At 37.9% G+C, this 24,046-nt stretch overlaps 1 protein-coding gene across 4 annotated transcripts; it reads right to left on the bottom strand.

The window, feature by feature from the left end:
• Positions 1-4,017: 4,017 nt before the first annotated feature.
• Positions 4,018-8,619, bottom strand: LOC103929234. 4 transcript variants are annotated; one of them, XM_009338388.3, is made up of 8 exons: positions 8,513-8,619; positions 8,263-8,334; positions 7,557-7,724; positions 6,707-6,994; positions 6,439-6,612; positions 6,224-6,330; positions 5,284-5,627; positions 4,018-4,717 (listed from the first exon to the last, which is right to left on the bottom strand). In XM_009338388.3, the coding sequence occupies exons 3-8, from the start codon at positions 7,710-7,712 to the stop codon at positions 4,119-4,121; spliced, it is 1,668 nt and encodes a 555-aa protein (XP_009336663.2). In that variant the 5' UTR covers positions 7,713-7,724; positions 8,263-8,334; positions 8,513-8,619; the 3' UTR covers positions 4,018-4,118. The 4 variants fall into 4 exon arrangements, with proteins under 4 accessions (XP_009336663.2, XP_018498515.2, XP_018498516.2 ...); XM_018642999.2 differs by having other exon boundaries at positions 6,707-6,988; XM_018643000.2 differs by having other exon boundaries at positions 6,707-6,946.
• Positions 8,620-24,046: the final 15,427 nt, after the last annotated feature.

Below are 24,046 nucleotides of genomic sequence, written 5' to 3'. Positions count from 1 at the left end.
CAATGAACCCTAAGGTCTCTAGCCAGTCCACCCTGAGAACCATGTTGCAACTTGCGACCACCAACCCAAGAACCATGTATCAACTTGATACCACCAAAAGGTGGAAGTCACTCCGGAATGTGTATCCCTGAAGGCACACCGAGACTTGGTGAACCACGCCCTTTGTGCGAAAATACTGGCCTGTTGCGACTCGACGGCCTTTGTTCGTGATGCATTAACATTCAACACCATAGAGGCATCCAGAAAGCTCTTATCAACCCCTGAGTTGATGAACACTTGTATCGGTGTCTAGAGAATGAACCCCTCCAACTACATTGCTTTACCACAGTAACGCTTAGTAGCGGAAATAACATTGAGGGCAATAGGATTCTCTGGTTGTTCTACTGAAACTAAGAGTGATGGAACCAGGTTGGGTTCCATGGTAGGATCCAAACTGTCATCATCCACCAGAAATATGAGAATATAAGACTGTCGGCACCAGTGTCCAGGGCGATATTGGTCATCACAATTGAAACAGAGACCTTGCTCGTGGCGGGGGGTGCATCTCGGTTTAGGTAAGTCGTTGAACTAGTTTAGGGAGTGGGAGGGTGGTTTGTGTTGGAGGTGGCCGAGATGTGGAAGGTGGGGTAAAGCAATTAGTTGGATTAAATGGATGGAAGGGTGGTTTATGTTGGAGGTGGCTGAGATGTGGAAGGTGGGGTAGAGTGGTTGGTTAGAGAGAATGAGGATGGTTTGAAGGTGTGGGGTGAGAGACGAGAAAAACAGGAGTGCACATCCAGACAATGTCCCTATTTGTGCTTGTAAATCGGAGCGAGTTCAATGGCCCACGTGAGGGAGGAAGGCCTTTGAGCGACCACATCGTCTTCTAATTCTTCTTTGAGACCCCTTAAGAACGCCCCCCCAAAAGATAGGCATCAGTCCAATCTGAAGTGCGACACGAGTGGCGAATGAAATGGCCCACATATGTCTCAACCGTGCCCATTTGGGTGATGTGAGAAAGCCCCACATATGTCTCAACCATGCCCGTCTATGTGATGTGAGAAAGTGCCATATGTCAACCCAAAATGTTGTAGCAATTGGGTCGTGAATGTCGCCCAAGCTAAGAAAGGAAACCTTATTTTAAACAAACAGAGCCAATGGTAGCATCTCCGTTGAGGTGCAGACCCATCCATAGGGATCTCATGATAATCCAGGAATTCCTCGACCACAACAACCCATCCATAGGGATCCTCCCTAAAAAAATGAGGAAGCTCAAACTTCAAGTGTTTAGGTCCAGAAAAGGTAGGGGAAGGGATTGGTAGGGTTGGGTGTAATAAGGCTTGTGGGTCAAGGGAAGGAGAGGTGAGCCACTAGAGGATTGTGGAAGATACTGGGAAGTGGAGGGAGGACTCATGGATTGGGTGAACGGTGGAATGGTGGCGGGGTGTATGAGAGAGATGACGGTCCCACGGTCATATGGGTTCTAGGAGGATGGGTTGTGGTGATGGGTTGGAAAGGTGAGAGACCCTACATGGGTGGAGGGACAGGGTTGTGGGCGGCGGAATAGGGGGCGGATCCAAGAGAAATGGGTATGGAGCTGTTTGGGATCTGAGAGGTAGGTTGGGGTGGGAGCTGGGTTTTGAGGGAGCAGAGTTCTTCGAGCACCGTCTGCTGAAATTGTTCCTACCGAACACAGTGGACGGATAGATCAACGAGAGAGTGATGTAGATCGGCGAGGTGGTGCTAGAGATCGTCATGGCGGAGGTTCATCATTGTCATTTAATCCTGAAATTCCTCGAGTTGAGTGAACATCTGTTGTTGTTGAAATTCATGGTCAAGCTCTGTCTCAGACATATCGGCCACTGTCGCCGATGCTTTGCTCTTGCCCATGGATGCACACCTGGGCTCTGGATACCAAATGGTAGGTTCCAATAGCACCAAGGGAGAAGGATAACAGAGAAAAGGAAAAGATGCAGAGAAAAGATAAAGTTTAATTCATTTCATACCAAAAAGGGATTACAATGGAATTGTGTATACCCACATCAATCACTACAGAGAAAAGACCTTGATAACCCAATACTGAGTCGCCATATATATATATATATATATATTACTCCATTACAATATAAAGGAAATTAGCTAAGTTATAGTAAAGTCCTAACACTCGCAGGCGCACCCCATCACCAATTCTTCGTGGATGATGCACTCCGACAACGTTAGAAGACGTCACCCTATGGCTAGATCGTCGACCACAAAGACGGAGATCAAGAATTCCGTATGAAATCTCATCGGAATCCTTCTAGACACCCAGACCTCTATGTTGGAAATCACATCCAACTGCCTCCTCGACTAATTTTGAGGCATGCTCTGCAATGAATAACGGCAACGTCCCCACCATCAGCATTAGGGTTCCGTTGAACCCACTACGCAGAGCAACCCAACCCAGATCCGGTATATGTTGGCCAATGAGTTCCAACCCCAATTTACTGAGCTTCTGCTCCTTGGACATACCTGCTACCTGATACATATAGTTTCGAATTTAGTGCCTTTGAAACTCGAAGTTTTCAAAAAGTAATACACCCCATGGAAACCCGAAGTTTTTCATGTAAACCACGTCTTAAAACGTGAATGTTCTAACTTTGATGCTTATGGAGGTTTATTTCTCATAGCACTAATCACAATCTTATTCCCTCCATTCAATGGATGTGGATTGATGAACTATCACAAGTTCGATTTCACTAATTTGGACGTTTCTAATATAAATAGCTTTATGTCGGTACAAGATGTGAATCTCTACTTTAACTATCAAGAAGCTGAGAAACCATTGAAGCGAACAATGGCATGGAAGAGCTGAATAAGCCTCTACCATGATATTCATTTGAAGACATATACTCGAAGCTTTACAACAGAAGTGCCTAACCAAAGAGGATTCCCTGGCTATTTGGCTCGCTCTACGAACTGTTTAATCAAAAGATGATTTCTTGAAGCAAATCTTGATTGAAACTTTTTACGTCCATGAATGAGTATGATTATGAAGTTTATAAAATCCGATCAAATTATGACTGGAGAATATTTTTCTCATCCTTCCATGTTTCTAACTCACCCATGAAACAACTGGTTTTGTACGGAAGAAATGAAAGCAAGGTAAAGTGTAGCGAATTTTGGGTTTCAGGTAGTAAAGTAGTGATTTGTTTGAGTTCCAAAGAACAAATTGGATCAAGATGGGGTTCCAAAAAACGTAACAAAAAATAAGCCTTTTGAAAATGACATCAAACCTAAAAAGCGTAGATGTGCTAACCTTAAATAGGTCAAGAAGTATAAGATTTTTTTTTTTTTTTTTTTTTTAAAGACGCTGACAATTTTACAATTTTATCTAAATTCTTTGTGTGTGTTTTTTTTTTTTTTTTTTTTTGAAGACGCGGACAATTTTATCTAATCTCATTGACCACCATTTTGTTGTAGATAATCTTTGTGGATTGCTTCATTATTCATTTCACTCGATGTTGTATTACACAGCATAAAAACAGTTCATGACGTCTTGAATAAAAAGTTGATTAACCCATTGAATATTATACTTGGACACGATTAGCTTTGCTTTCCTAAACCCTAAACCCTATACTTTGTAAACCATACAACATAATTATTGATGATTAAATTACTAAAGGTCGATTAATGTGTCTATGTTTGATTGGTGACACGTCACATTGTTTACAAATTTAATCTAAATTGTTGGGCTACTTAGCATTACTCTTCCTTTACTTGGTCTTCACTGTGGATCAGTTTAAAATACAATCAACATTGAATTGATGAACACAATTTACAAACAGATAAATATCATCCGATGTTCATCAATGTGTCTGAGTCTCACAGGGAGACAAACGAGCACAAGAACGCGAGACAAACATGCACGAGAACGAGACAAACGAGTACAACGCCTAACCATAACAGGTGGATTTTTACAATGGGAGAGCTTTAGGATTTTTCATCAATATAAATCCCCGAATACTGAAACTTTTCAAGATGATGCATGCTACACTAAACCCCGCCAGCATGTCTTTACTCTGTACATTTGTGAAAAGGAAACAGCGAGAACAAAAGTTCTCTATCCAATTGGCATGCTGTGGATTAAAATAAGGCATCTATCTAGCTTGGCTCTCGCAATCTTCTTCAGAAATGTTAAACAGGACTTTGGGAAGTGAGGGAAGCGAGGCAATCCGAGGCAGATGAAACAGCAATTCCGCAAAGGAGTCTTTTCTTGACATGCCTGATGCCTTCTTCCCGTCAGAAACACCCTCTTCAGAATCCTTGACATCAGCTCCAGATTTATTGTCAGGAGTGTAAATGGGCCGAACATCGCTTCCATTACCTGATCCTTCAACATGACTATCACCATCAACCTGCGTTTGAGCTGCAGCAGGGTCCTTCTGCAGAAGGCAACAAAGAGAATTGACCCTTGACATGAGGGATTTCTCATCCGAAGCTGTTGTAAATTGAGTGTCGCTCAGCAGGTATTGTGCAATGCCCTCTAGCATGTCCTGGTATTCTGACTGTTGATCAGCAGAAGGCAGATTTCCAGAAGTCATTTGTTCTGAAATACAGTTTCCAATGTGACTCATAATATCACTCATAGACATCGATGGCTGAAGCCCAGGCACTTTTATTTGTTCCCAATTTCTGCCCCCCCTGGAATCAACAGCTTCAGAGCTGCCATTTCCTTCAATTGCCTGAGCATCCATAACTATAAGGATATGGTCAATCAGTGATTCAGTGATTAATAGACAACAATAAATACCAAATTTACCTAAAGCTTAAAAGAAAACCTATACCCCTCAAAACAGAAGACAGACAAAAAAAAACAAAACTTTAAACCCGAATCGTAGTAAGCAAGCAAAATAAACATCATACCAGGATTTGGATTACAAACCAAATCAGCATCAAATGAAATTTCAAAACAATGTTTGAATTATAAATGACTTCACAAATATAAAGGAAAAACATTTGCCAAGTCCTTATATTTAGGAAATCTAGAATCTCTGCACTCCATAGTTTGTGAATTAAAACGGTCAGTTAAAAGAAATATGAATAAGGACCAGGTATACACCTGTGTTCCAGGCATCCAAGAAGCAACCCACTGCGCCATAAAATAAAAAAATAAAAAATAAAAAAAATAAAAAAAAATAAAAAAAAACTTCTAGCTCTGTTTAACATGATGGCAACCAAGAGACTAGAAGCAAGAAGAGAAAAAACAAAGGCGGTCCTTATAAATATTGTGCTACATAGAAAAGCCAAGTCGATTTATTATACCTGAGCTGGGGGAAGGTGCTTCTCTGGACTGATATTCGAATGTAATAGAAGCTGTATCCTGCTGGTCAACCTTCAAAGAAGATGATTGACTTGCAGATGGTGAGGCTATATCTTGGAAACCAGCAACAGAGGAACCTTTACCATTCGGTCCATTCCCCAGTTGATCAAAACCATGGCTTTTGGATTCGCCTGGATCTTCAAAAGCAGAAGAGCATGGTTCAAAATATGGTGATTCCATAACAATCTCTAGCTGCCGGCTTAAGAAACAAAGTCGTGTGTCACACTGGATAAGCTTTTCAAAATGTTTGTTTAATAACCCTTGTGGGCATTGCAGAACATGTTCCCTGTAAAACAACAATGTCAAAGTTTGTCTATAAATGTCACAGCATCAATTTTTGCACCTGAACATATGGCTGATGCACCTTCAAATAGACTGAACACAAATGTCTCTTGAAAACATGTCCCAAATATCAATTTAACAGTCACAAGGAGTATCTGCACTCTCTGTCGTACAACATGCCACAGTTTCACAATTGAACAAGTATTGGCACAAACATAGTTCATTTATCAACATCAGGTGGAAAACTCGAGTTACTAATAAAAACAAGATAAATATTCAAAGCAAAACACGAGTGTCAACTGAACCCAAAAATTAACCACCAAAGGAGATCACCAATAATGCATTCTTTTTATCTGAGACCACCGCCTAGAAAATACATATCTGAGACCACCGGCCAATAAAGGAACACATCTGAGACATTCCAAAAAAATTAAAAATAGTATCGAGCAGGGTGAAAACATAGCACAAGTGTACACACACGACAAAAGAAACTAAAAGGTGGGAACTTTACAGCTTAACAGTGACATCAGCCAAATTAAATTTAAGGCCTTTTTCCAAAGGAAATGTTAGTAAGGATCGCAATCTCCAATTGAATTTTACCTGTAAGTGCTAGCTTGTCCGTCAGTAAAATCTGCTGTTGCCTGCCACAAGGTGTGCTTTCTAGGTTGGGGATTAGTCTCCCGGAAGAAAAGGGGTTGTCTAGCCAACTGTAAATAGAACAAAGCACTAACTTAAGAAATTCAGATACAACATAATCATATTGAGGAACACACACACAACATACAGAGAACATAGGAAAGGAAAGACAACATTACCACAACAGTCAAAGTACCAGGTCCATCATCAGGACAAGTTGCTTTCAGAGCCATAATATCTGACCACTGGATTTCTATTTTACTCTTGAGACCAACTTCGAGAACTTCCCAAACAAGCTTATGCTTAGCAAAGTAACACTTCGCCACTAAATCTCCCTCGTATCTTGATTTGTACTGCATCCAAAAGTAGTTTCAAAAATTTTTAGCCAAATGAATCCACTCAATATGTCAAAATATAAATAACTTAAAAACTAGTTTAGATGAGTACCTCCCAACTCCCAATACTTAAGAGTGAAGCTGGAAAATTTGAAGCCTTCAGCTTATCCGCTGTCCCCAACGGAGCATTTACTTTACACTCCTTTTTAACTCCAGAGTTAAGATTTTCAATCTGTGTAGCTCCAGCTGCAGCAGCACTCCCTTGAGCAAGCTTCATTTGAATTAACTCCAATAGGGATGGGCTCTTTCTCAGCCTCAAACCCAAAGGGCTAGGCTCATCAAGTGGATTGAACTGTGACGGTGGGACAGCAAACACATTATCCCCAATACTCCTCTGCAACTTGATCAGAAAAACCAGCAAGAGAATATTTCAAAACACAATCAACTTTATGCAATGTAAAGGAACCAATCAAATCTTTCATCTAAACATAATCAAAGTTCAAACAAGCCAAATTTCAAAATATTATATTATGGCCTACCTAAGGGAGCTCGAATTTGTATATTTACATCTCAATTGATGGCCATGAAATATTATTTAGTATAATGAATCAATAATAGATAAGAAAATGGTAACTTTATGAACTATAAAAGATAAAAAAAATATAATCCTCCCGTGCATTTTCCAAGAAACTAAAGAGATCGCTACAATCTTCCAAAACAATCTCAATCATTAAAGTCAGAAGATTCATAGATTTACCAAGCTAGACAGTCACATATAACAACCAGAAACATTAATTTCTTTGAACCACCATTTCTGATTCAATAATACGACAAATTCAAAAGAGAAACGGATAAAAATTCAATTGGTCCAGATTCCAAAGAGAAAAAGCAGAAGGAAAGAAACAAATGATTAGCAAAGAAAAAATAAGCAAACAAATCAGAAACAAGATACAAAACCGAACCTCTTGAAAAGCAGGAGAGGGTTTAGAACGTTTGTTGAGCGGGCCATGTTCCTCTTCTAAGGATTCCTCAACCTCCAACTTCACCGGTACCTTTTCCGTACATGGAATTGCATGGGTTTCCGGTCCGAAATCTCCGGATTTCATCAACTGCACCATCAATTCCTTTCCCTGAAACAAAGTCAGAACAAAAAATAAAAAATTGAAGATAAATCCAAATTCCCAAGAAACAAATTAAGGTCTTTGATATATAGAAATGGAAACAAAAGATTGATTGATTGATTGTCAAAACCCTATGCTATGCTAGAAGAAAGGAGAATTGTTCAGGTTAAAAAAAAATGGCATTGGGGACTATTTTCTCATTTTCCGATATTGGTGCAAGACATGTTTTCACGATTTTCATTTCAGATGATTGTTCTTGGATTAAGCTACCACACACATTGTCACATCTCAAAAATAAAAATTCTATTTGTCATTTCCACTTTCCAAAACATATTTTAGACATCGGTTTTGTAAAACATTACCAAATGGGTCATAAGCTTTCTATAAATACTTTGAATTTCTTCTAAATGTTTTCATGACCTTTCCAGTGCATATATATTAATAAATTACATTCTTTAATTTTGTTGGTTCAAAGTTGAAAGTTCAAATCACATTCGGCAGCAAGAAACTAATAAATTCACAGAAAGCAAAAAGTTGAGATTTTCACCTGCCGATCCAGCAACAGAAGCAAACACAACAGCTCCAATCCAAAGGCCAACCCCTTCTGCAACACAAAACCCTACGTTTCACAAATTAAAAATTAAAAATCAAACCATTGTAACGGAAGCCAAAATTTAAGCTGAAACCCGTAAATGAAATTGAAATTGAACAAAACCCTAAATCAATTGAAACCCCTTGCTGATATTGAATAAACAAAACCCCTCCCTGATTTCGAAACCTGAAAGTCGACCTCATACCTTAAATTTCAGTTTCGAACTTGAAGAGAAGAGAGAAAATGGATTCGTCCGAAATTACAAAGAATTGAAGCTTCTGGTTCGAATTTAGGGTTTGGGATTTGGGAGTACTCTTTCAAAAAAGGTGGTTGCCGATGGATACTGGAAGGGTGTTTTTCAGAGTTTCGGGAAAATCCTGTCTGGTATGGTGCACGATAATTACCTGTACTCTACACCCACCGGTGAAAATCCTGTCTTCCTTTAACACACGTGTATTTTGAAAAAACAAAACGTGATATTTGGAAAACAAACACGTAATATTTTATATAAATGTTTTTCAGTTTCTTTTTTTATTTTTTCTCGAACAATATATTTTATTATATTACATGTTAGATTATTCAACGATGAGATTTATACTCACGCCGTTATATAAGAGCTCAACATATTTTTTACCACTGCTGTAAAAGACCACTTGTATTTCAGTGTCCTCCTCATAAAAAATTCTATTACTACAAGTCTAGATTTTGAAACAATAGAGGTGACTGATAAGAACCTTCTTCAATCTACCACGTCATTTATTAAATCAATCATTCTCTAAGTAGTATAGATAAATTTAAATGTATAATGTCGTTCATTGAAAAAAATGATATCAGACTGTAAATCTTAAATTTCTTACCATGTTTTCATGACCTCTTCCTCTGCATATAGTAGTAAATTACGTAAAGACGGCTCAATCCAACTTTATTACAATCACCGACAAAGTTCCTTTGTCATATTTATCATGAGTTTATTAAGTTTTTGAGTTACGCTTGCTTTGATGAACTTGTTCATGCAATTAAAATTTAAATGTAGGGAGATCATAACGGTGCATATCCAAAACTAGCTTCATGCAAATTGAATATAATTCAATGCACCCACTTTTTCTTTTCTCTTTTTTTTCTTTATTTTTTATTTTTTATTTTTTTGTCAAATTGATTTTGTTAGATTAGTTACTAACGAGGTTTGAACTCACGTCATCATGTAAGGTTTCAATACATTTACACCACTATGGTAAAGGGCCACTTGCATTCAATGCACACACTTACAATTACACAAGTGTAAGAAGTTTAAAAAAATTATATGTTTATCATTTCCTTTAATGATTAGTTGTGTTTTTTTTTTTTTGGAACAAACGATATTATCTACACTAAAAGGAGGGGTAGGTACAGCCTCACAATGAACCATCTCCTTTGATTATTAGTATTAGGCCAACATTTGAATGTGGGTTAGAACTCTTTCGTATTCTACACTAATTTTGCCTTTGACATACGAATCTCAGAGGAGAAACTGTTTTGTTTAATGAACCAAGGATATATAATGACTAAATGAATTTATAATATTTTCAACATTGGCGAAATTTATTTTCGTGATCCCTGTGTTGAAATCCTACTTTTAAATTGAACAATGTAGTGAAAAAATATTAATTATAACCCTGTAGTGAAGTTCATTATCAATTGCAAACCAAACTAGATTTTCCCTCACATTTCTATCACACATATGGGCAAAAGTATGATTTTAGTTTCCATTGATTGCATCAACTAGTCATAAAGTGTGAAATGAAATTCATTATTTTTAAGTTAAAATAAAGAAATAAGAAAATTACAAGGTTCATATTATCAAACTTGTTGTCACATCCCGGGCTCGACTCCACCGTAGCACGATATTATCCGTTTTGGGCCCCAACCACGCCCTCACGGTTTTGGTTCTAGGAACTCAAACGAGAATTTCCCAGTGAGTCACCCACCCTGGGCGATGTGGGATGTTACACTAGTCATCACCAACCATATCCCGCATCCCAACCTTAACAGGGCCAAATGTCCAAAACTAAGATTCGAAAAATCACAAAGTACCTAACCACTTCTAGATTAGAATAATCACTTATTATGCAAACACTGAATTTAGTTTGATTTTAGAAGAACGGTGGTGGGTAGGGATAGCTGGCGTAATAAGGTTGGGGTTATGTGAGATAGAGAGAAGGGAAGGTAGTGGCCGGTCAATGTGGTTGATAAGGGCGGGGATTGGGGTGGGATTTTTTTTTTTTAGATATATTCAACCTCAAGTTTCGTTTCACCGAACTCCTTTCGGAACACTCTCAGCTCCTGTACGCAATACTGTTAGTAACCTAAATTTGCTTTGCCTTCTTTTTTCTCTCTTGTCTTGTTTCCCATGCCATCAAACCATATGAACAAACCAACCAACCTAAACCATCCTAAGGAATCAATGTTGGTTTGGTATCAAGCCTACTTGCTGACAAAGAATATCATGCTAGGTCACTAACCTTAGACACCATTCTTGAAGAGGTTGTTATGCCATACCACCACAACACCACCACTTTGACCCTCTTCTGCCCTCAAGGCCATGCTTTCTTTAAGTCCAAGCACCCATAATCTATTGATGCTCCTCAAGTAACATGTTGTGCCTTTCCTGTTTAACAAAGCTACTATGGAGGCATCTTTTGGTCATGGTTCCAAGATTAACACTCTTATTCTCTGTCATCCTCTCGTCGTCACTTCCCTACCTCGCAGTACCTGTGGATTTGGTTCTCTCAACCAAGTCAAGGTCACCAAATGGAATGTCTACAACAACGGACAACTGATTGTTCATAGGGTTGAGGACTTAGTTGATTTGGCGTTCCAAACCTTAAAGTATCCATAGTATGATGTGACTACTAATGTGAAAGAGGATTTTTCTCGAAGATTGTCTAAGCTGAAAGATGCACTAGTGATCATCAGTTGGTTTGTCCTGCTATAACTAGTGGCTGCTTTCCGTCGGAAAGCCTTTAAACAACACACCCCCTAGTCTTAGGCTTGCTCATGGTTGTTTGTTGTTTTACAAGTTAGTTAGACTTGTGCCTCTCATCTACATGTAGCGGTCTGCGAATTTGGTTCCAACAATTGGTGCTTTCATTGAGAGTGAACTCATATTCCTCTCGACTAGATCACTCTAGTGCAAACATGATAGCTGAAGAAAGCTTTGTTAACGCCAACGTTAACCCCATCATGGGAAGCAACCTTTCTCTAATGTATTTGTCATCCCTAAGACGGAGAACCCGCTTTCCAAATGCCTCCACAACTCCTCAAGTAAGTAACAAGCCTCTGGAGACGATGATTACACCCATAAACAACAAGAACCCAATCAATAGGCCCCCTCCTTCTATGGATCAGATTTGGGAAACCGTAATGAATATCAATGCCTCTTTTGACAAGCTACAGAAAAGTCAAGTGGCCTCTCGAGTTGAGAGCCACTCTAACTTTGTGGACATCGAGAAGTGAATGAAGAACTTAGAAAACTCAAGTGAGACTACTCCTCTTATTCTAACTTACTCTAAAAGGCTTGGTTTATCGATTAATATATATCCTCAAGGGGAACAAGTTCCTTTCAGATAAACAGTTAGGGGCAATTATGGAATCATGATTTTCTAAGGCCAGAGTAAAGCGGATAGGAATACAATTACCTCAAAAGTCTGGTCATGTGCTCAACAGCTCCGAGCACTGATGGGTTAATGGAGTAATGGTGCCACCATCATCTTGTTCTCGAGAAATGGGCAAAGTCTGAACGACTTTGATGAGATTGACCATGCTTGTTGGGTAGGACACAAGGACCTAATCCAACACAGAATCAGCTAGGTTCCCTATATGTCTTATAGTTTTTACAATCTACAGATTGGTGTTCGCTGCAAGTAATCACACTCCTAAGAGGAGGCAATATCTACTCCTAGATATCCTTTAGGATTCTTCAGTTTAATATAGGATTATATCCTAAAAATGTCTCTCTCTCGACTGGTATAAATACACATTTCTACGATTCGTCTCTGGTAACTTAATCATCGCACTCTAATCCTCTTGCGCACTGCTTGAATCTTATACTTGCTTACTAACTTGACAGTTGAAGAGTCTTTGGCCAGCACATCCTCTTCTGTTCTTCAACTTTCTCATGATTGTTTGCTATTTTACAGGTTACTCAAATTTGTTCATCTCCTTCATCTACAGTGGTGCGCAGATTTGGTTCCAATAGCTTCTATCTCGAATAGCTCAACTAAACGGGATTGCTCCATATTGGCTTTATCTCCAATAACCATATCAATCAACATGATTTTTGCGTATGATTCTGTGTGTCTAACACACCCTAACCCCAAAAACTCAAGTTACATGGCCATGATGTGCTGGCTAACACTAAATTGACCATATAATCCCATCCGGAGATAACATTACAAGCCAACTCAATGACGAAGCAATAGTAAGATATTTATGATGTGTAAGAATTTGAACTAAAGATGTTCATTTGAATAATACATTCAAAGCTGCTAGAAAAGTACTTATCATCCTCCCCACTAAGGGACATAAATTATCTCGGGTTTAACCCCGTTATTAATCATATCAGAGCAGTTAGAAGTTTCAAACAACAGTAAACACAACATAGTGTAGTGCTATGCATAATCAAAAGTACAATCATGCAATAATTATTACAACTAAGATAAAACTGCAGTAAAGGTGCCATCATCCAAAGTCCAGAGGATGAAAGCCTCACTGCCAAGCCCACTCATCCCCATCGATGTTTTGCTTAGTCTCGTTAAGTCTTGAAGGGGTCGATAAAACAAAACGTTAGTGGACCAGTTTTATCATAGTTATAAAATCATCATTTAAACATAATGACCCGAGGTTTGAAAACATACAGTGAAACACTATATAATATAATACTACTATAACAGTAAAATCTCATTCCTTGATATCAACGAAAAACCATCAAGTCAAGTCTAGAAATCATACCCTCCATTAATCAATCATACTAGCATCCACTAACATAAGTATAGCAAGCAGGAAATATACTAGCTTCAACTAGTTAATCTCAATACCAGTAATAATCATCAACTCTAGCATCCACCAGGACAAATATAACATGTGAATAAATCTACAACCGAAGATAGCAATACAACATATCACATGATGACCATGTTGTGAAAATAGATCACGTATGATCTAAAGATATTATCAATATCGTCTCAAGTCTCATCCGAGACTAACATACCAATATGCATCCACATTTTACGCATATATATATATATAACATAAAACGTTTGAGTTTTTTGAAGGGGTCCACTCACAGCTCACAGTTAAACAAAGTGTCCCTCGCAAATAGGCTCCTTACCTAAATCGTTACAGTCCTCAATTAATCCTGTGAATATCAAAATAAGCTATGATAAATTTAAAACCTCAATTAAATGGAACATTGTCCAATTCACCCATTTAGGCTTTGAATTTCCACAAACATAGGGCACCGTGTGATTTACAAGACCGAAAAACCTAAGGTTAAGTCTCAGGTTTGTCACGCGCTGCCATGCTCCGACCATTTGCCCCCACATGTCGCCGCAGTGGTTTTACACGCCGTCAAGCGCCAGGAAACACACGCCATCATGGGCCGCCATCGTTAGCCGCCAGAGTTTCCCCGAGCTTGATTTCATCGATTTCAAAGCTAAAACTTAGTCAAATTAGTCCTAAAAATTACCAGCACCTAGGATCTTTCTAGGACAAAAAAGGGCTGAACCCGTGTCGGATTCAAAGGCTTGAGCTTGGTGCAACTCGTCGAATTTTGGAAATGAGAAGAACATCATGCATGTAGGTTAATTTCGACAATCCTTAACCAAAAACCCACATGTAACAAGGCAAAATTATACCTGGGTTCAATTCGTAAAGGGTCTATACACCCACAGCCACGAACTTGCCGGAGTTCGTCTGTTCACACTCATCGAAAACTTGAAAAAGAAGCATACACATGCATGCAGGGTTACAGCTTGAAACAAAGTTCATTATGGCTTCACTTGGTTTCGAGTTTGAGAGTTTCAAAGCTCACAGCTTCAATGGTGATTCACCCCATGATGCCCCGATGATGCATGCAAGTACATTGCAGGGTTCCTCAAGCCTCACGGATTCCAAAAATATAAGTTTTGGGTTCAATTCGATTCCAAAAATATAAGTTTTGGGTTCAATTTGTTGTTGTTTCGAAGAGAATAGAGGGTGGGAGCTCTCGAAGCTTAGAAACAGAAGGAAAGTGTCGAGAGTTAGAGAGATAGAGATGTTTCAGCTGAGGGAGAAAAGAGAGGGACCGAGAGTTAGGCAATACCACTTAAACCTATAAAGTGAAATTTACAAAAGTGCCCCTCAATAATCGTAAAATTTACAATTAGGTCATCAAGGTCTCGATTTGAATTTTGACGTTAAACTAACATAACAGAAATAGAATTATGAAACTTAAAAATAGTACGAGGATATAATCCTCGATTTGAGGCTCGAAAATTAATTAGGACAACCACTCAGGTGCAAAATAGTCATTTCACACTGGGAATAAAATACAATATTTTAAGATACAAGCTGTAACATTTTCGACCTTTTTCATCATTAGAGCACTCCTTTGACGAATCATCTTCTGAATCAATTTATGTATTTGTCTAAGAAACTTGAATATTTCCTTCTAGGCCAACCAAAATTTCCACTTTAAACAAAAGAACAATAACCTAATTTCTTTCTTGGCTAAGTTGACAATCTTCTTAAGCTGAGGCTTAACAAAGGCCGGAGTGAAAATGATCTATATGCAGGAATGTAAGGAAAGTGTTCCTCAACTAGACATGTATTGAAGTGGGGTTGTCAAATGTACTGATGACTTCTGTACTCAAGAGATTAAGGTCATGGAAGGAACACGTCTCGGCCTTGGGTTCTAGAACCTAAAGACAAGGTTACTAGATCACTGTGATGTTCAATAACTGGTTCGGCTTTCACTGTGTCAAACAAGGGGTAACTTGGTAACTTCTCACTTTGCTGAGAGGCTAATGAGATGACTCTTTAGGTGAAAGAAATGGAAACGATTCGCCAGCCAAGATTTGGTTAAATAACCAACCAATCAACCTGAAGCAATGTTGTTAGTCCATTTGGAAGATGCTTCTTGATTGCTTGATTCTACGACTCTAGTGTTGTTAGTCCAAATTGAAGATGTCACTAGTTGTCAACACTGAAATCGGGTCCTAGGTGGAATCTCCTGCAAATAAAAATTTGACTTTGCACATTAAAGCTAAACCAAGACAGCATGATCTTCAGTTATGTTTTAGTCTTGATTCTTGAGTTATGTTTACTTGGTTAACAACGTGTCAATACTAGCAAACCCTACAACATTTATCTCTAGCAATGGTTATTTGGTCATAAAGAATGCTATATATAGTATTGAACACAAGGAAGTTTTTGACCGGAAAAACCAGCCTCTGGGTTAAAAAATCAGGGACTTTTCGTTGAGTCCAATCCGTTAGTATAATCAAGCTTCATACAAAGACCACACAAGCTCAATTCCTAGATCCCTATTTATGAAGCAGCTTTACCTTTGTGCAATCTTGCCTTACACGTGATGGATTCCTTCGATCTTCACGAAGTGACAACTCTTTCTGAGTTCTTCACCTTGTGGTATCAAAATAGTGTTGTCTCCAGTCTTCATAAGATGGCAGCTCCTCCTGAACTCTTCACCTTGTGGCACTGAGACCAACACACAAGCTATGCATATGATGATATGGCAATGATATGCAAATCTGGATTCGATATCTAGTCAGATTCACCAATCAAACACTTGAAAGATGAAACTGACGAGAATCCAAAAAATAGGCCAGTTCACTAATTTGAAACTTGGAAAAACTTGACCTAAAATAGAAATCAAAATAAAAAAAACAATGCTACCCTATATGCAATGATGTGGGTATTCAGTGCATGGGTGTGATTTTGTGGCTAGGGTTTTCAAGTAAGAGCACAAGAGGTAGCTCAAAGCTTTAATCAACTCCTTTTTTTTTAAATGTAAAACTCCTAGCCAAAACAAATGAGCATATAAAATGAATTTAAGCAAGCAATTTCAAAGATAGATTTAGAAATATTCAATGAAGAACATTACGCATAAAATCTACTTGATGCTCCTAGGAAATTTAAGATGAAGATGAAAATAAAACTCTCAAAAACTTTTCCAATCTTAAACCCCAACAACAAATGAACCCTAGAATGGCTTTATAAAGAGGGCTAAGTTTCAAACAAAGAGAGGGGATAAAAAGCCACGTGTCGTGTGTAAAATCAATTTGGAAAGATCTAAGGTTGAAAATCCATTTTCAGAAAAAAGTGTCAGATGGCCCATGTAGGCTGTCTTAATTTACGCGCCTAGATAGAATCTACTCTCCACTTCTTAAGGAACCGTCCCTTTCCCAAATGTGCATGGATTTCTTCTCACTGGGGGATCTTATTATGTGGTTTCTCCCCCGCGACATTTCTTGAGTAGGCTATGGAGATTGCCGACTCCAATCTTCTCATTTCGAATCAGTCATGATGATTTGCTAGGCAATTTGGGGAACTCGGAATAGGAAGCTTTAGAATGGTAATGGGGAACTTCTTGATGTGATGGTGGCTCGAGCCCTTCATTGGTGGCAGAGCTTTGTTATTGTCAATGCTAACATGCACCACACCAACCCCTCTCGACATACCACACTGAAATGGGCAGCTCCTCCTACAAGACATCTCAAACTAAATATTGATGGGGCCTGGAATGGTGAGAGGAAATTGGGGGGTTTTGGCCTGCTTATCAGAGATGATAATGGCATTTTTGTGGCAGCTTCGTGTGAAATCTCGTTCCCGGATTTCACTGTTATAATCTACATATTTGTATTATTGAGATTTTTATTTTTTGAGAATTTATTTGAATTTAGGTTTTAATTAAACTAGTTATGAGGGTAGAAGTTTTGAAATTAATTATTTAAATTTTGTAGACCTTTCGAGGTCATAATTTATATTTTCAAATAAAGCTCGATCTCACAAACGCGTAGGCGAAAACCTTATTTGAAATGGAGTTATAACAAAGAAATTAGAGACGTTCTAGTTGTTAGGAAATAAATGTTCGAAGCTACCAAGTGGCAACAAGGGAGAAGGGAGAAAGGAGAGAGTGCCGGAAAGAAAAGGGGAGAAGTAGCCCAATCAGAAGAGAGAGCAAGGAGAGGAAAGGAGAGAGACCCAAGTTAGGTCATTTTTGACCCGCGAATGATCATTTTTGACCCGGCCATATCTCCTTCATCCGACTTCTGTTTTTGGTGATCTTGGTGTCCTTGGAAAGCTCTTGACGAGTCCTAGATCCCTGTAGTGTTAGAGTTCCATTTTTCTGGGTTGAAGCCATAAAGTGTCGAGGGTTTTCCGGTGAGTTTTCTCATGTTATCGTGATTCCAACAACAATTACCGTTGATCACCACCACCAATAGACTTCCCTCAACCCCTGTATCAAGGCCTAAGCATTGGATGAGGCGTCGGAGTTTGTTTTGGCGATGAATCGAGGAACACCCATTTCTAGGTTTTCTGGCGGGTTCGAGGGCAATTGGAGCTTTTCCCGGCCAAATTGGACTTGGGCACAGGTATGAAACTTGCTTCACTCATTGAGATTTATTTGCCTGAAAAATTTGGTAATTTTTGGAAATAGTTGAATTTTCCGGCTAGTCAGAACGACTGATCGCCACCGGCGGCGGTGTGTGGCCAATGGGCCTACGATGCCTTTCTATGTCCAATTAGATGCCCTGAATTCATAATTGATATCCGTATGAAGTGGTTTGATAGTTTGAACTTAGTTTCATGATGATACATCACTTGATCAAAATTTGAATCGACGATCCGACCGTTGGATCGTCACCAAACTTTAATGCGTTATAGAACGTAATATTTGAGGATAGTTGGAACTGATGGATTAGGAATTCAATGTACGGATCTTCCTGAATTGGATTTCTAAGTTAGTAAAATTAATTATTAACTACCACCTAATTCTAGCAATTGGCAGAGATCTGACCGTCGGATCGCGATGAGATTTTAGTATGTGTTCTTTGAGCATAATGTGGACCTTAGGAAGTTACAAATCTAGATTATGACGTGTAGATCTTCCGGATTAAATTGCTAGGGTATGGACCCCCCCGTTGATTTTTGTCAACAGGTCTTGAACCATTTGCATTACTAAAATTAGTATTACTAGAGACTTAGTGAAGCTTTGCGACTTGTCTCGATGAATGACTTTAATATATGTGATATGGTGATTACCTGATTCTTTATATTAATATCCTTTGTGGATATGACATGGTTTTATAAATGAGTTTTCTGTTAAAATGTGATTCTTTTATAATTGGTCATCTATCTATTTTTATTAAATGTGATTTGATTCACGGATTGGTAACATTTGTGAAAAAGTGATTCGAATTGCATGTTGAAATGTTTTGTAAATTGAGGGCTAGTAGGAAACTATGACCCTACTTGGTTAATCCACTGCCTACTTGGTTACTTTCTTAGGGGTGGCTCTGCTTGGTTAATCCGCTTTGGGGAGCCACTTCCTCTTTGGTTACTTATGTAAGCTTCAGCCTAACTGCATCCCTCTAGCCCTAGTTTTTAATGTACATATGAATGATGGTTTTTGAGAATCTTGGTGGTTTGAATGGGAAAAGCCGTTGGATGTCTGGATGACTCCTTCGGGAGTTGTTAGAGACTTGACTATGTTTTCATATTTACGAACTTATATTTGAGGTTTATACACGGTGATCGATGCTTGAGCTTTTATTGAATATCACATACTTGTATAATTGTCACTCACTTGTGCTTCGCAGTTTATCTGAGTTCTAGTTGGCCAGTGCACCATTCCCTTGATGAAGGCACTGATTATACATGTGATAAATCTAGGTATATTACGAGAAACCGTTTGGTATCTTGGTTCCGTTGAATGGTCTAGAACCCGATGTTGTTGGATTCCGTTGAGTGGTCCGGAATCCTTACTTTCGCAAATTACCTTAAGATTAGTCTAGAGCCCTAGATTCGAGTGAATGGGAATTACCCACAATAGATCTTGTGAATACAAATTAGAATTATCATTTTATTAAACATAATCCAAGTAGGGAATTATATAGAGTTCCTTGGTTAAATTTGTGAATTGATATGTTATCGCATTGTTTGATTAACGTAATTAAATGCTAAGATCGTGCATCTTTGATTCATGAATTGATTAATTGACAGGATTGTGGAATGACGCTGGATATGAGGGTTGTTATTATGATTATTTTAGTTAATCAATGTTTCTAGAGAATAATATTGTGCATTGTTAATTCTTTAAGATGTTACACACCATGAATTGTGATTTTATGTTTGAAACATGATGATTTATGTGATGGATGAAGTGGAAATGTTACTCGTCATGTGGGATTGTTATGTTGGATATCATTGTTATTGTTATGATTAGACTTGTTGATAAATATGGCTAGAGAATATGATTGTGCTTCATCGTTTGTTCTTTGAAATATTGCATGATATGAATTGTGGTATATTGTTAGGACATAACGATTTATGTGGTGAACATTCGAGTGTAGTGAAATAATGAACTACGAATGGCTTGATCCCTATTCAGGGTACATAGGCAGTCTAACGAGAATGTTAGATGCATCCATAAAATCTACGAATAATTATTGCGCAGTTGGATCTTAGTTGTGTTTTGCCTTTCCCGGAGGCGGGGTATGTTAAAGTTACGGGTATTTAGTGACAGCACGTGTCGATATTGGACGTATGTTAGGATCAGGGTGTGACACTTCATGTGGAAATGTCTCGGATATTTTCTCTCCATTACATACAGAAGCAGTGGCCATCCGGTCGGGCTTGATTTGGGCAATGAACATGAGTTTTACAAACTTACTTTGTGAAAGCGATTCACTTCAGATTGTGGAAGCATTATGTGATTCTTTTACTAACATATCCTACATTGGTCAAGTGGTGGAAGACATCAAGGTTTTAGCCCCCTCAGTCACTGAAGTGCCTTTTACCCACATTCGTTGTCAAGCCAACATTGCGACCCAATACACTTGCTTGCTTTGGACTATCGGTGGAACACCCTTATGAATGGATGACTTCCCTTCCTAGTATTATAACTGATGTACTTTTGGAGGACTACGCCTCATCCTTTTGAACTTTCTCGTTATGTTTCACTGTAATTTTGATATTATTAATGAGAATTACTATCATTTCCTTAAAAAAAATTTCGTGCCTAGACAGCTGGATAACAAAAGAAATTTCTGACTAGCCAACTGCACTAAACAAAAGGAATCTAGAAAAATAAGCTTGATATGCAAATGCAAATGTATGATTTAAACCTTTTGTAGTGAATAAGGCTGGTGCTTTGACAAGTTCAATCTCAGTAGAAATCCTAGATCAGTATTGTATCCAAACTCTAAATTATGAGCATGTGTGGTAACATTTACAATTTTTGACAAAGGAAGCCAAACATTAAACCTAGTACTTAACAATCTTCCCCTTTGGCTTTCCTTGACAAAATAACTCGAAAACCTATAACTAAAATCACTCTTCACCCAGACTTAAGAGATCAGCAATGACAAGAGAAAAGTAAGTAACAACTCCTGCAACAACACACATTTCTCGACAAGAGACAAGTGAGATTCATCATGGGTTATGACAACATAAGCTTATCTTAAAAATGACACTACAGATTGCATGATCAACATGGGTTATTCCAGTACCACAGTTAAAACACATGTAAATTTTTTTCTCCCCCATTTTGTCATGCAAAGACAAAGGATTTAAAATGAATAGAATGCCAGTTTCATTAAACAAAAGAAAGTGATGTCAATTGAGCTCATGACAATAATGTCCAACCATAAACAAAGGATACAAGAACCAACAACAAAGACATAATCAGAGAAAGTTAAGCACAAGGTACAATTCTCGATACCAAAATATTAAAAGCATAACAGCATGTCAATGTAATATGTTCAAGACACCCATTTGTTCAGGAAAACTAACAATGGCTATGCTGAGAGTAGCACTATAAGATACAACAAAAAGAGAGTTTCAATTACAAAGAAAGCACCATTGTTTGAATAATCAGGAACATAAATTGAACTCCCCTAAAAGCTAGAACTCCTCATAATAGAACTCATTGTCAGAGACATATAGTCACCCAACCCAAACTGACCCAAGACAAGCACAAACAAGGTTTAACAGAAGAGAGGTTCAAATACAACAAAGTCAAAATAGATCAAGTTTCCCTATAAAAAGATATTTGAATAGCTCCATAGTTAACACTCTTCTAGACACAAACTCCCTCATAAACCTAGAAGTCTACAGACTAAGTGGCTGCACCAGATCAGAAGTATCAAAAATTGCAGCAAATACACAATGCAAGGATAACAAAAACACAGCGGATAAAGAATTAGCAATAGATCATATAAGCATGTCCAAGCAAGGTGAAGCAACAATTAAAAGATGAGGGCTTAATTTCCAAGAGCACAAATGACAAGCAAGATAAGAAGATAATGCGAACGATATTTAATGAAAATGGTGCAACGAGAGAATAAGAGCAAACCAAGAACACAAATGTATCCAAAATAAGGTACAATTCTTAGTACCAACCAAAAAAAGTACATGGCATGATCAAGGAATATATTCAAGGCAACCATCAACAACCAACACGAGTAGCATAACCAAGTATAACAGAATGAGAGTTTTCAATATACAAATAAACCATTGTCACAAGAAAATGAACTCTCCCATAAAAAAGTGCTCTCCTAGGATGTGACTAAGATGATTCCCTATCAAAAACATATAAGAGCATTCCTTGCAAATTGACAATCCCAAATGACCTAACTAACTTTGAATTTTTTTTTTTCACTTTTATGACGAGAACTAGTGACTCGATAGACAAGGAAACATGTCCATTTAAAAAAAAAAAGTTTTTATGCAAGAGCACACAACAATGTACCTGAACAATTTGGACAACTCACAACAAAAATAGAGATCAAGGACGATATGCATAATCTCAACACCAATAAGCTACAGCTAACGAGACAATCCACATGGGAATTGAAACAAGAATTAGTTTGAATATCTATGCTTCCAAGGTAAGATTAGCAGTTCAAGAACTTGAGAAACATGCAATGCAACTCTCAAATGACAAATCTTCAATGGCATACATGGGTAGTAAAGCATAGATTAACACAAGCTCATAATGCAATAATGATGTGTCAAGGTATAGGAAGATGGACATGTGATAGCCTTCTTGAAATCATAGCTCCATGCCACTAGGCCTAAGGTTAATTCAAAGGCTAACCAAACATTTGATAATCTATTAAGCTTAAGAAACAGCACTTTCTTCATAATATGAACGTGGGACAAAACTCGCAAAAAGCAAGACACAAGCCTTGAAACTAAGTGAACTTTGTGAAGCACCAATTTGAGATATGCCAAGGTCATTTAAATGAAAGGTGAATATTTATGAGACACTATTTGATTTTTAGAATTTGAATTCAAGACCTGTAGAGGGGATTTTCCCATTTTTTATGATACATGATTTCTTTTCGAAGACACCCCTCTCATACGACACTCTTCCATTTTTATTTTTGTTTTGATTTGAGGAGAGGGCAACAAAAATGAAAAGAATTGACACATGGTCCAGATTATAAAGTAAGTAAAGTCACTACAACTTAATCAAGACCAAAGTGAACTTAACCCTCAAATCAACCCAAGCTTTTATGAGGTAAGAAAAATGATTTTTCAAATGCCATTTGAAGTAATAGGGAGAACCTTTGACATCACAGTGGAAAAATTATCCAAGGTTAATCCACAAAATACTAACAATGTATGACAGTTAAGAGATGCATACAAAGAGAAAATTACAATTAACTGATGAGTCAACTGACAAGGCAGAAATATGAACAGAAACTGGACATACTAGAAAAACTTGGAACCATAGCTATTCAACCTATTTAATTTAGCATAAAGACTGCTTGCTATTTTTTAGTTGGCACAAAGATTGAAGTAAGAAATTTACCCTTCATGAGATCTCTAATGAAGTGATGTCACAAGTCAATATGTTTGGTTTTTGAGTGTTGGACATGGTTCTTTGAAATGTCAATTTCTCATACATAAACACTATAAACTTGAATAACCAATTCACTCGAGGGTCATTGAACAGAAACAATATCCACATCATAAAAACACAAGTACACATGACAACAATATAATTTGCATTCACATAAAAGAGAGAAACATACCTTTGCTTTTCAATGCATCCAGCAATCAAGATTGTCATCACATTACCACGAAATACCATTAAAGTTTGACCACTGAGGATATTTCATCTGAATGAGGAGTATTGGAAATTCCAATGAAGAAGACTTCCATGTGAAACATTACAGAATGTTTTCCTGGGTTGCAAGATTCACATATATGGCATTCAGAGAAGAAAAATGTGACTACCCTTTTAAAACCATTGATTTATCAATTTCTTTGTTCCAATCTAAACACATACCGCCACTTTAGGAATAACAAGATAACATCAATTTTCTTCTAATCTTGAAACAACCAACAAGTTTGTTTCATTTTTATCAATAACTATGCAACATGTCTTCAAGAAACACACTCCATCGGCAACAATAACACATAGCTGGCCGATACTAAGAAAGCATGATGTCAAACTAGCCACGTAAAAGAC

Source organism: the organism of the source record quoted next, unplaced genomic scaffold (assembly GCF_019419815.1).
Source record: "Pyrus x bretschneideri cultivar Hongxiangsu unplaced genomic scaffold, Pyrus_bretschneideri_v1 Contig110, whole genome shotgun sequence".
Lineage (NCBI taxonomy): Eukaryota > Viridiplantae > Streptophyta > Magnoliopsida > Rosales > Rosaceae > Pyrus > Pyrus x bretschneideri.
This window is presented reverse-complemented; position numbering and strand designations above follow the sequence as displayed.

Excerpts from the sequence above, each read along its gene's own strand:
- LOC103929234 (XM_009338388.3), bottom strand. The coding sequence starts at position 7,712 with ATGGTGCAGTTGATGAAATCCGGAGATTTCGGACCGGAAACCCATGCA. Across the intron at positions 6,613-6,706 it reads TAAGTATTGGGAGTTGGGAG|TACAAATCAAGATACGAGGG; the intron begins GTACTCATCTAA and ends TTTTGGATGCAG. Across the intron at positions 5,628-6,223 it reads GGACAAGCTAGCACTTACAG|GGAACATGTTCTGCAATGCC; the intron begins GTAAAATTCAAT and ends GTTGTTTTACAG.